The 13,316-nt window shown below is 44.3% G+C and overlaps 1 protein-coding gene across 2 annotated transcripts in view; it reads left to right on the top strand.

The window, feature by feature from the left end:
- Positions 1-13,316, top strand: part of PTPN2 (protein tyrosine phosphatase non-receptor type 2) — a 112,868-nt gene that overhangs the window by 36,558 nt on the left and 62,994 nt on the right. For both annotated transcript variants that reach the window (XM_075316404.1, XM_075316405.1), the window contains exon 2: positions 6,807-6,897. In XM_075316404.1, the coding sequence (XP_075172519.1) occupies positions 6,807-6,897 (91 nt within the window). The remainder of the gene's footprint in view (positions 1-6,806; positions 6,898-13,316) is intronic.

Below are 13,316 nucleotides of genomic sequence, written 5' to 3'. Positions count from 1 at the left end.
GCTGTATCCAACTCTTCCAGCTGCCCTGATGCCGGGTGGCTAGCCGGGTAATAATGGAGTTAGGGCTAGCTGTATATTATCAGCTAGCCCTAAGCCCGAAATTCATGGTGTCACGCCAATATTAGACATGGCCACCATGAATTTCTAGTAATGATAGATAAAAAAAAAAATACACAACACACAGAAAAATATTTTTATTAGAAATAAAACACAACACAATTAGTGACTCCATCTTTATTGAAATAAACCCCCCTCCGCAGTAATCCTGGGTTAGGGTCCCGCGCCGTCCAATCCGGATCCAATATCATCTGATCATTGGGGAAAAAAAAAAAATGGGTGAACCACCCCTTTAATGCAGAACTAAAAGTCCCCCATTGATTGTGAGAGCAGCCCCTCACTTCCACCTGTGACGTCATTGCCCCAGCAGAGAGGCGCGCGTGCACACACACACACACATATTATACGCGCACACACACATTATACACACACACTACACACACACACTATACACACACACACACACACACTATACACACACACACACTATACACACACACACACTATACACACACACACACTATACACACACACACTATACACACACACTATACACACACACACACACTATACACACACACACTATACACACACACACACACTATACACACACACACACACACACTATACACACACACACTATACACACACACACACACACGCGTGCGCGCACACACGTCATACACGCGTGCGCGCACACACGTCATACACGCGTGCACGCACACACGTCATACACGCGTGCACGCACACACGTCATACACGCGTGCACGCACACACGTCATACACACGTCATACACGCGTGCGCGCACACACGTCATACACGCGCGCGCACACACATCATACACGCGCGCGCGCGCACATTAATACACACACACAGCTGTGAGTGCTTTCCTGCAGTGACCTGGAACTCAGAAGGTGAGCCCAGGTCAACGCAGGGGCGCACACACAGCAGTGTGGGTGTGTGTGTATATATATAGTGTGTGTATGTGTGTGTATAATGTGTGCGTGCCTGCTGGGGCAATGACATCACAGGTGCTAGTAATTTCATTCACCTGACCCCGTGAAGACAGTGCCGCCCGATATCACTACCGTGACCGGGTCTCGCAGCACTGCAGTCACGGGGTCATGTGAGTCCATGGTGAGCTCACCTCACCTGACCCCCGATGTCGCTGGCAAGCTCCTGTCCTGGCCCGGTGTCCTGAGGCGGCACGTCGTCATAGCTACAGCTGATCGCGTCCTCCGATCAGCTGTTCTGCAGACACCAAGCTGTGTAATGCGGGCTTCAGAAACATGGCGCCGGAGATAAGCGCTATGCGCTGAGGCCCACTCCGGCGCCATGTTTCTGAAGATTAGCATTTTACATACAGCCGGAGGGAGGGAGAGAGGGAGGGTGGAACAGGCAGCGCGGGGGGCGGGGAACACGTGCATAACCCGCCCGGACATCAGGAGAGAGGGAGGAACAGGCAGCGCGGGGGGGGCGGGGAACTCCTGCATAACCCGCCCGGACATTATCTGCAGAGGTGCACACGTCAATCAAAAAGTGCACGAAATTTCAAACTTTATAAAGTTGGATTTCACTGACTAAACACCCGAGCTGCCCCCTGATGGTATGTACACACTGTGCCTGATAGTGCCAGTGCTGCACTGGCTGCAGCTTATACACGAAAATCCTGATGATTGGTTCCCTTTAATAATTTCCTTTAACTTAATTGAACAAATATGTTCGCTTGTTCAGTTGGTCCTTTGGATGCTCCCTATCTTCAGTGTCCCTGCAATGTCTTCCAAACAATACCAAGACGTGTGTTCAAATGCTTTAATTAATTGGGTGATTTCCGTCTGTGTGAAGCTTTGCTCAATAAATGTTCTCCACTTTTTGAAGAATCTTTTAGTGGACTTCTCCTTACGTGTCTCTGAATCCAGTTTGTCGTACATCATTATTGTTTTTAGGGTATCAACTATTTCTGTATTTCTCGGAGTCTGTCTTATCAGCCAATTCCTAAGTAGGCATTTCTTAACTACAAGCAATACTACGTGTATTACACCTGGAATGTGAGCACTTGCTCTGTCGGTTTCTGTAAGGGCTTCTATACATTGAAACAAACAGGCCTGAGGGGTGACGGGTATAACTACCTTCCAAATCCTCAATATGTACACCACCACTTCCTCCCATACCCCCCTCACTCGTGGGCATTCCCATATGCAGTGAAACAGTTTTGCTTTTAGGGCAATGGGCAATGGTCCAAGAAATGTGCTAGTGAGCTGCTTTGTGGTATATTAAAGGCGTAAATTGCATTGTGTACTAGCTTGAATTGAATCTCCCTTCATTGTTTATTTATCATTACTTTCGTAACAGATTCCAACCCCCTCAAAAACTTTATTCCAGAGTTGGCCAATTTGCAGGCAATCCCACCAGATGTGAATCATTGTGCTGTCATCATCTTCACATCTCCAGTATTTATCCGTAACCAAAGGATAAATTCTGTGGAGATCTATTGGGCAGTGATGCCATCTTTTTTTTTTTTTCCTTGTAGCTTATGTGCACAGAAGAAGGCATCTTGCAATCGGATCACAGCTGCGGAGAAGAGGGAGGGAGCACTTTCTCAATCTCCTCTGTGGCCTGTCTCTGTGTACATCACACTGCACTAGGATGACATGCGAGTACAGTGCATAAACTTGTATGGGTGCGTGTGAGCCAAGACTCCCTGCCAAACGCAGAATGCTGCGATTCATTTCTCGTGCCAATGTGACGCCCTTGGACTAGTCCAGGGTGTCACAGGGAACTGCACCACTCACTATCCTTGGTGCAGGGCACACTCTCCTTGGTTCCGGGGCCTGCAACAGTGATTCTTTACTAACAGCACAAATCCTAGTCACCCAAACACTAGACTTGTCAGGCACACCGGGGGCGTGGTTCCAGCTGGGAAAGGAACCGCCCACCTATGAGTCAGACAGGCTGGTGGGGGAGTTAGACAGTTGGTAGTAACGGTCAAAGAGAGAGGACCTGGGGAGTAAGAGCTCCCTGAGGAGAGTCTGGCTGGATCGCAGACTGTGGCTTGAGCCTGAGGAGACAGAGACCCAGTCGCGAGGAACTAGAGGACAGGGCTGGGACGGGTCAAGAGGGACAGTCAGCTATCGGATCCACAGTAACCGGTCTGGGGGCCGAGCACACAGCGGAGGACAGACCCCTAAGTTGTGAGGTAGCTTCACGCAACCCGGCAATTAGCCTGCAGCGGGTAGTAGCTTTACGTGTTATCTGCAACTGCTCAGAGATTAGCGACGTCAGCACAACGGAGGGATAGGATTTCCCACACAGAGCAGTCCACAAAAATCCCACGTGCCAGCTGCTAAGAGCAGGTCCCCAGTAAAAAGAGGGATGGGACCCGGAGGTTTCAAGCCAACGGGGCCAGGGACACACAGAGTACACAGTGTATGGAGGAAAGCTCCAGTCCACCACAGAATCACTAAAACGGACCAACGGATGTGCTGTGACCGAGGGCAACGATACCCAGAGACTTGGTTTACCTCAGTCTGTGTCCACTGAATGCGTCATCACACCTGAGTGAGTACCCTGGCTCCCCAGCACCCTGCCAGCCCTATATCAATATAGACTGTTCCTACCTTTTCTCTACCCTGATCCCTCGAGGGAACCTCCATCACCGCTGCCCCACACCATTTGCCCCGACACTCCCATACGGCAGTGGCGGTACTCCTCATTACCACACACCGCAGGTGGTGTCACCCTTGTAAATAACCCCCCTTTTCATCGAAGTGTCTGCCGAGCCCCGGACCCGGGTCACTCGAGCCACTGACATTTCCCGGTTCCGAGCAGTCCAACTGCTGCTAAGGCATCACACCGATATGGCATGAGAAATGAATCGCAGATGGACACTGCCCCATAGTTTTGCACTGGTGCGAGTGCAATCCGATGTTTTATTGGATTGCACTCGTTCTTGCAAAATGCAAGTGGAACCAAGGCCTGATAATTGCACTCGGTCTGTAGTTAGGCCTGCACACCACATCCCTCCATGTGTCTCAATGCCACCTCAGCTAACACCAATCCCTCCATTCCCTCTCGCAGTATAGCAGGGCTGCCTGTATCAGTGACTCTGAGGGTACTTTCACACTTGCGTTGTTTTCCTTCCGTTACAATCCGCCCTTTTGGAAAACAGCGGAATCCATTAACGGATTCCGCTGTTTCCCATAGACTTGTATGGGTGACGGTTTGTGCCAAAAGGACCTGCGTTGCTTCCGCTGGGCGACGCTCTGTTGCTTCCGCCCAGCGGGAGGAACGCAGCATGTAACGTTGTTTTGAGCAGCAGAATCCTCAGGATTTCACTGCGCATGCTCTTCTTTTTTTTTTTTTTTTTTTTGATTTAAAAAAAAAAACAACCAAAAACTTTATTTTGTCTTGCGGTGGCCGAACGTTCAGCTGAGCGCCCGCCCGCCAGCATGCCCGGCCGCCGGCAAGTGACAGCTCTCAGATGAGCGCTCGTCCGCCGGCATGCCCGGCCGCCGGCAAGTGACAGCGCTCGGATGAGCGCCCGCCGACTTGCCCGGCCGCCGGCAAGTGACAGTGCTCAGCTGAGCCACCGGCCGCCGGCTATTGAGAGCGATCAGCTGATCGTTCACAATAGTCTGCTACCGGTAAAACCTGTAAAAAATTAAAAAAAAAATAAAATAAAAAGCTTTCCGTTGTTTTGTATGATCCGTAGCATCCGTTGTGCCACTATATGAAACGCATTTGTTGTATCCGTAACACAACGCAAAAAAACTTTTCTGCTAAAAGATACTCAGTCCCTTGAACAATACAAGTCAATAAGAAGGTTAACCTTGGCATAAGCATTTTTGCTGCCAAAAAAGCATGGGCCTTAGATTTATTTCATTGCAAAATGGACTTAGTTAACTGTCCAAAAGGTGCCCCCCTGCATTTCAGCACCTTGTATGTGGATCCGGGCTAGCGCCTATCTGGTGTCTGGTCACCTAGTTTTATGGATTTTACGTCTAGATGTTTTGTCGTCCCCAGACCCCCCCCACCCCCCCCCCCCACCCCTTCCACCCCTCTCCCCTTTGGTGCTTAGTATAATAAAGGTAACAAGATATTTATGCAACCTACTTTTTTTTTTTTTTTTTTTTTTTTAAATAATAATCCCTCAAAATAGTGGCTGATATGCAATTCCAATACATAGTGTAAAATAGAGCTTTTTAGCCTCGACGGTTGTGTATATTCTGAAGGGTGCCCATTTACTCCGGTGCCTTTTTTTTTTCGTCAAGATATCTTTGTTTTGAAGGCACTGTTGTCTTTGCCATCTTGTGTTTTCTTTGCTGGTAATCATCCTCTTGCGTAAGGCTTCCTGTTCCTTGTTACTTCTGGAAAGTTGTAGTAATTTGATCATCTGGAAGATTATGTTCTGGGAAAAATGGTGATCTTTATCTCTGAAGAAGTCAATGAGCAGAATACCCACAACTTCCATGACTTTGTTTTACACATGTAAAGTGAAAGGTCATTTGGATTTTGATGATAAAACGAATATTTTAGATTGTGGAGTTTGACATTCATTATACATGTTATCTACTCCTCATTCAGACATCAGTGATTGTGTATCAGCGTATGGTCACTGTCAGTTTTTATCATCAGAGATTCCGCAGTTTTTCCTCCGATAAACAAATGAATTTGTCTGAACACTTTTATAGTAAGTTTATGGTGTGGATTAGGAATATGACTTTATGCCAGATTGGCTTTAGTTTTTGAGATATTTATAGTCAAATAACACAACCCGATTGAAAAGCATTCAGAATTGCAAGAATACTTACTAGTGGTAACAAATAAAATCCTACAAAAAAATTAAAAATGGCCAACTTTTTTCTGTCACTGTTAGATATGATTTGATTATTACAATATTAATTATATTTATCGTATATTTCGGATTATAAGACGCACTTTTCCTCCCAAAAATTTGGGAGGAAAATGCGTGGTGCGTCTTAAAATCTGAATGTAGCTTGTCACAGGACAATGCTGTGCTGCGGTCGCTGCTCTGTGCCGGGGCTGTGTGGCACGGCTGTGCGTGAGGCATGGGCCATTGTGAAGATGTTGGCGGAGAGGGCTTCAAATAATGGTGGCCGGAATCGGAATGCGCACAGATAAGGCTCAAGCACTCATCTGCGCACGTGCCGACTCCAACCGCCATTTATTTGAAGCCTGCACCACCAACCTCTTCAGAATGGCCAGCCTTCACCGCCTGCCATACAAAGCAGTCCTGGCATAGAGCAGTCACTGTACAGAGCAGCACATCGCCGCTGCCTGCAGTGAGCAAAGGGCCCCCCGCTGCACCGCCCGCCGCAGCATCGCCGTACTGCAGCACAGCCCCTGTTTCTTGTGATCCCTGCTCCACCACCGCTGCCCCCTCCCTGGTTAGAGACCACCAGATATATATAATAAATGGTGGGGTTTTTTTTTTCCGCTTTCATGACTCCTAGAACTATTCAGGCAAATTTATAAGATCTTGTAAAGTGTCCAATAATGAGATCGCTCCTATAATACTTCTGTATTTTTTTATTTTTTTTTTACCTCCCATAAATGTTTGTACAATGACCGTTTTCTGGCTTAATGCTGCGTTTGTGACGTACAGACAAGCTTTTTTGGCCTAGTCTATTGTAGTGAGAGATTATGGTTTTGCTTTGAATATGGTAACCATCCCTGTTATTATCTGACACACTGTCTTACAGAAAATATGTTTTTATTTTCTTTCTAGGAAATAAGGATTAATTCACCAATGTTGGCTAATAAGATCGCGAAGAATCCAGAAAATAAGAATCGTAATAGATACAGAGATGTTAATCCATGTAAGTACAATTACATCCATGTAATTACAACTTTTTTTGCTGTTTTATTTTATTTAGTTTATTTTTCCCCCTTTTTGTTGAATTTGTATTAAGCAAAACTGGTTGTGACATACAGCTCAGCCCTTACTACATTAACCCCTTCAGCCCCCGGGCGTTTTCCGTTTTTGTTTTTTTTTCTCCCCTTCCGAGAGCCGTGACCTTTTTTATTTTTCTGTCAATCTTGCCATATGAGGGCTTGTTTTTTTTTTGCAGGACGAGCTATACTTTTAAATTAAACCATAAGTTTTACCATATAGTGTACTGGAAAACAGCAAAAAAATTCCAAGAGTGGAAAAACTGCAAAAAAGTGTGATCGCACAATAGTTTTTGCAATGTTTTATTCAGTGTTCACTATATGGTAAAACTGATGTGTCGTGATGCCTGAGGTCGGTGAGAGTTTGTAGAAACAAACATGTTTAGGTTTACTTGTATCTAAGGGGGGTTAAAAAAAATTCACAAGCTTGTCCAATAAAAGTGGCGTATGTTTTGTGCCATCTTCCGAAATGCGTAGTGTTTTCCTTTTTTGGGATCTATGGCTCAGTGACTGCTTATTTTTTGCGTCTCGAGCTGACATTTTTAATGGTACCATTTTTGCGCAGATGCTACGTTTTGAACGCCTGTTATTGCATTTTGCGTAAAACGTGCGGCGACCAAAAAACATAATTTTGTCGTTTGGAATTTTTTTGCCACTACGCCATTTACCAATCTGATTAATTGATTTTATATTTTGATCGGGCATTTCTGAACGCGGCAATACCAAATTTGTGTATATTTTTTTCTTTTTTAACCCTTTCATTTTCAATGGTGTGAAAGGGGAGTGATTTTAACTTTTAGGTTGTTTTTTTTTTTTTTTGTTTTTACTAGTCCTCCTAGGGGGCTATATGGATCAACAATGCGATTCCTCTGCCCTTCTGATCACAGCTACACAGCTGTAAACAGCAGATATGATCACTTTCTGATTCACTCAGCTCCGGGCCGAGTGAAACCAAAAGTGACTCATGATAGCTACAGGCGTCATCACATGACCCTGTGCGATCATGACAACCACCGGAAGTCACGATCACGCACGTGACTTCCGATGGGGGTGGCGGTAAGTGAAAATAATGGCCGTGCGCATATCCATCTCGCTGCCAGACATTGGCAGCGAGATGTAAGGGGTTAAATGTTGCGGGTTTAATGCGATTCCACTCGTAACATGCAGGCACACATGTCAGCTGTTGAAAACAGCTGATATGTGCGCGGATCGCCGCGACCTGCCTACTGCAGGGGGCGGGGATTAACCTCACATGATCCATGACGGATATATCAGTCATGGTTTGTGAAGGGGTTAAATAGAACCTGTCGGCATGATTTTGTAGTGTAAATTCAAGACATGGCTGTAATACTGATCAAATTGATACCTTTGTTGAAGAAATCCCCATTGTTGTTGTTCTTAAATAACCAATGTTTGCTAATTAGATTTTGGTGCATAGGGGTTGGACTGTACATGAACAGGTCTTTTCTTCCCTGTCTGTGATTCCCCACCTGTCTCTATTCTGTGAATGACCAGTTAGGGTACCGTCACACTTTAGCGATGCAGCAGCGATCCGACCAGCGATCTGACCTGGTCAGGATCGCTGCTGCATCGCTACATGGTCGCTGGTGAGCTGTCAAACAGGCAGATCTCACCAGCGACCAGTGACCAGCCCCCAGCCAGCAGCGACGTGCAAGCGACGCTGCGCTTGCACGGAGCCGGCGTCTGGAAGCTGCGGACACTGGTAACTAAGGTAAACATCGGGTATGGTTACCCGATGTTTACATTAGTTACCGGCGCACACTGCTTAGCTTTGTGTGTGCAGGGAGCAGGAGCAGGCACTGGCAGCATGAGAGCTGCGGAGGCTGGTAACGAAGGTAAATATCGGGTAACCACCTTGGTTACCCGATGTTTACCTTAGTTACAGCTTACCGCAGGCTGTCAGACACCGGCTCCTGCTCCCTGCACATTCAGGATTGTTGCTCTCTCGCTGTCACACACAGCGATGTCTGCTTATCAGCGGGAGAGCAACAATAAAAAAACGAACCAGGGCTGTGTGTAACGAGCAGCGATCTCACAGCAGGGGCCAGATCGCTGCTCAGTGTCACACACAGCGAGATCGCTAATGAGGTCACAAAAACCGTGACTCAGCAGCGATCTCAGTAGCGATCTCGCTGTGTGTGAAGCACCCCTTACTGCTGAAATTTCAAGCACAAGAGGCAGGTCATTCACAGACTGGAGGCAGATGGAGGGGCCAGGGAATCAGACAGGGAGGAAAAGACCCCATATACAATCAAGCCCCTGTACACCAAAACCTAATTAGCCGAAAACTTGAAATGGTGAATAAAGAACCACAAAGTACGTTTCTTCACCAAAAGTATACATTTAATAAGTCTATCCCAGAAATTTAACTCCTTAAATTGTTTGGTAAATAGCAGCCACAGCTTCCGAGGAGTTTGATAGAAAGAAAAAGCTACTTTTTTTTTTTTTCTTATACATAGCAAAATCCCAGCTTTCCCATTTTAAGTTTAATCCTACTAGGACTAAAATAAAAAAAAAATTGCAAGAAAAGATACACATTTGGCATCACCACAAACAAAAAATGCTCAAAAAATTTTGGATTCCAAAACTGTAGCTGGTTATGTAGAAAACAATCTCCTTATAACTCTCTAAAGTTATTGTCTGTTGAATTTCTGGTGAAGAAGTAATGAAACATAACCTATAAACCAATGGTAACTTAGTGGGGGTGTTTTAATGAGAGAAAACCGTGTGTATAGAATATCAAAATATATATTTATATTATATAAATAATATATATTTCCCTGTATGAATGAAGTGATCAAACATTTATATGTACTCGGAAATGGAAACAGTGAAAACTACAACTTGTCTCAAAGCATTGTCAGACAGGTACATTTATATAGCTCCGTTGACTGAAGCTATCATGGCTCTCTCAATATAAGGATGTAGACAGAAATTACTTCTTCAAAAAGTATATTTTATTGCACAAATTAATAGTAAGAGAACCGAAATAAAACTGTATAACTGAACCGATCTCTATAAGATTTATACAAATATAGGTCACAGAAAACACTTTGTAGTTCTAATGATGATTTATGCAGGGAAAAGAGACTTCCTGTTCTACATAGAGCTTAGAAGGATTCAGCTGGTCTGCTTTTAATCACTTGATGTCATAGGTCTAATGGAAAAGAGAAGAATTAACTGGGTAGAAAGGCAAAATGAGCAATTGTAAGTACACGGTGCTAGATAATATGATGGCTGCAATATATTTAGAGGCTAAATATTTGCTGGGGACTCCTTCTTTAATAAGAATTGTGTTTAAAGGGAACTTGACAGCTTCTCGATATCCCACAAACCAGCCCCATGCCTTTTATCCCACTCTTTATATCGCTTCCAACAAGCTTCTGTCTTTTGTTTTCTGTTTAATTTCCATAAAATTATTACTTTGTTCAAGGATATGCAAATCGTTAGGTGTCTAGTCTAGGGAGCGTTTTCTATCCTCTGGATTAATCATCTCACTAATCATGACATCACACCCTTGTAGGCTTGAGTAACATAATTTGTAAGAGCAGAGTCTCCTCCGACTCTATACAAATCTTTGCCTATGCATGTGCAGTGCACATTGTCAGGAAGTCAGAGCTTTGTAAAGTGCAGGCATGGACTGCGCTTCTGCAGATCATGCTACTCAATTTCACTCTCATGGTATAGTGATGAAGAGGAGAGCGGGACGTGGACTCAGTGTTCCCAGAGCTAGGCTTACTCTTAGAGGGGCATGACAAAGTGCCTATCCAGTCCTCCCCAGAGCCTCTAATGGTGAGGATGGATTTGTCTGACAATAGTCACCAGGTGCTCCTCTAGGGCAGCTCCTGGTTGTCTTGCTCCACCAAGGTCGGCGCAAGGTGAGATGGGGGGAGGGATATACTGCCACTAGGGAGGGGCAACCTCTGACAATTGCTCTCAGCAGCGATGAATTCCCTGATGTTCCTAGAGGAGTTTTCACCTTGTGTGGCCATCACGTTTCTATCCCTGTCTTTCCGTAAATACAAACCTGTCTAATGCGTAGGTCAGAAGGAACACTAATCCCGCTATAGGTTGAGGATACAGGGAGGGTAAAAGAAACAATGATTGCACAATTCACTCCCAAACTACTGGACGGATTAAAGGGGAACGGACAAGTGAGGCAAACTGAAATGGGAATAAAAGGAAAGGAAAATACCACACCACTTCCATGCCGCAATCTCTGGCTACTGTTCCCACAACATCTTCTATCTAGGTCCTCGGCTTACTAGTTCAATCTTGAGGCTAGCTATAAACTCCCTGAGCTGAGAGGGGAGTTTTTATAGCAGAGTTGAATGGGAAACTCAAAACAGCTGAGGCCCGTTTTTTCATCCAGAGTTAGGAGACCAGACAAACTACTTGGCTCTTGCAGCACCGGACCCAGGGGAATCTGCACAGCCAGCAGTTTTAACCCGCACAAGTGTGTTTGTAGCCATGCACTGTGATCTCCTGACACTAGAAAAAGAGAGGATCACTCTTTGACGTGGTACCCTTGTGAAATACTGAAGCATGATAACATGAGTATTGGGATGATTAGTCAGCGAGAAGAAAAAAACGGCCACTGGCCAAATTTAAGTAAATGATTTTAGGGAAATTGCTAAAAAAAATGTATAGGACTTGTTGGAAGCAGTATGAATGGGACATGGGAAGGCTTGCAGGTTCCTTTTAATTTACGTATCTCAAAAATGTGCCTTACAAATCCGTCTCATCTTGCAAAAAAACAAAGCCATTTTACAGCTTCTGCCACAAATATGTAAGGTTATCCTGATAAAGTGTATTGGAGGAGACTTATATTGCATGAATCATGATTTGTCGTTTTAAAAACTAAAAAGGGGAACTTTATTTGTGGAAGTATAGAAGGTTCAGAAAATGAATAAACGCATAGTTAGAGAAGCAGTTAGTGGTCTTAATCTCCCCCGCCACCTTGTCTGTAGTCCATGATATTTTTGCATTTTAAAATACAATTTCTTGTTTTAGCTGATATATCAGTTATCTATGTACTTCAAAAATTAAAGTTTTATTCAGCACTCCTTTTGAACATGTCCCGGGACTAGTCTGCTGGGGCGTTGATTTCCCCAAACTAATTTTGTTTGCCATCTTGTAAGCATGCCCTTCTGTATGGGGTTATCATGATTTACAAGAGTCAGGTAACAATCAGCTCCTTGCAAATCACATGAATGTGTGCAGTGTTGCGATTCTCATAATGTGCACAGAGTCCAGCATCCTCCGTATACACAGGTAGGCATAATATCACGCAGTTGTATATATGTGAGATTTGTAAGGAGTTGACGTCTTCTGCAAATCATGGCAATCGCGGTCAGACAATGAAAGACCAGCAGTTAACCAAAACATGTTCAAAATACAATTATATTATCAATGTGGTCTTAATTTCAGCTTTCAGCTTAATTTTAAGGGTGTGCACATCCTAATTGGAGTAAGAGTTTAAGAATTTCAGCTTTCATCTGTAGCTGCCTTTTTTTGGGGGGGAGGAAATGTAAAGTAATTGGACAATTATCCCAAAAGCTCTTTAATGGGCTGCATGGACTGTTCCCTTGTTAATCCATCAATTAAGCAGGTAAAAGGTCTGGAGCTGATTCCAAGTGACGTCTGCATTTGGAAGCGCTTGCTGTGAATTCCTACCATGAAGTCAAAGGTGCTTTCAATAGAAGAGAAACAGACATAATTAGGCTGAAAAAAAAAAAAAAAAAAGAAGAAATCCACCAGGGATGGCGGAAATTTTAGCAGTGGTCAAATTAACAGTTTGGTGCATTCTGCAAAAAAAAAAAGTGTACTGGTAAACCATGGAAAGGAATCAACTCCCCAGTCCAGGAGCAGTGGTATGATCAGACCATGTCCCTGGCCGGTCAGACACATTCATTACACAGTACATAGCAGGGGTACATATATAAGATTAGCTAAGCACAGGAACATTTTTTTTTTTAACTCCTCCAATTTGGAAACGTCTTTTTATTTGAAGATCTATTGATTAAAACAAACTTTGTTGGTTGGACAAACCCCGAAGTCCACTTTCAGACCACTTAGTCCAGCATTCATGTGTATTATAGGGTCAAGTGGAATAGGTCTGACCCAAACTATTAACTTAATCGGTGACTGTGCTCGGCTAAACCTTTAGTGCCAATATTTGATTCTCTTTGGAAATGCTTCAGGTCTGTATCATAGCCTATTCTTTTGTCTTAGTATGCGATCATAATGACTCCGATTTAGCCCCTGCATACTTTTTGGTCTTTAGGAATCTAAAAAAAAATTACTCATTCTTTGATTTTGACAT

This window comes from Anomaloglossus baeobatrachus, chromosome 6, assembly GCF_048569485.1.
Source record: "Anomaloglossus baeobatrachus isolate aAnoBae1 chromosome 6, aAnoBae1.hap1, whole genome shotgun sequence".
Lineage (NCBI taxonomy): Eukaryota > Metazoa > Chordata > Amphibia > Anura > Aromobatidae > Anomaloglossus > Anomaloglossus baeobatrachus.
This window is presented reverse-complemented; position numbering and strand designations above follow the sequence as displayed.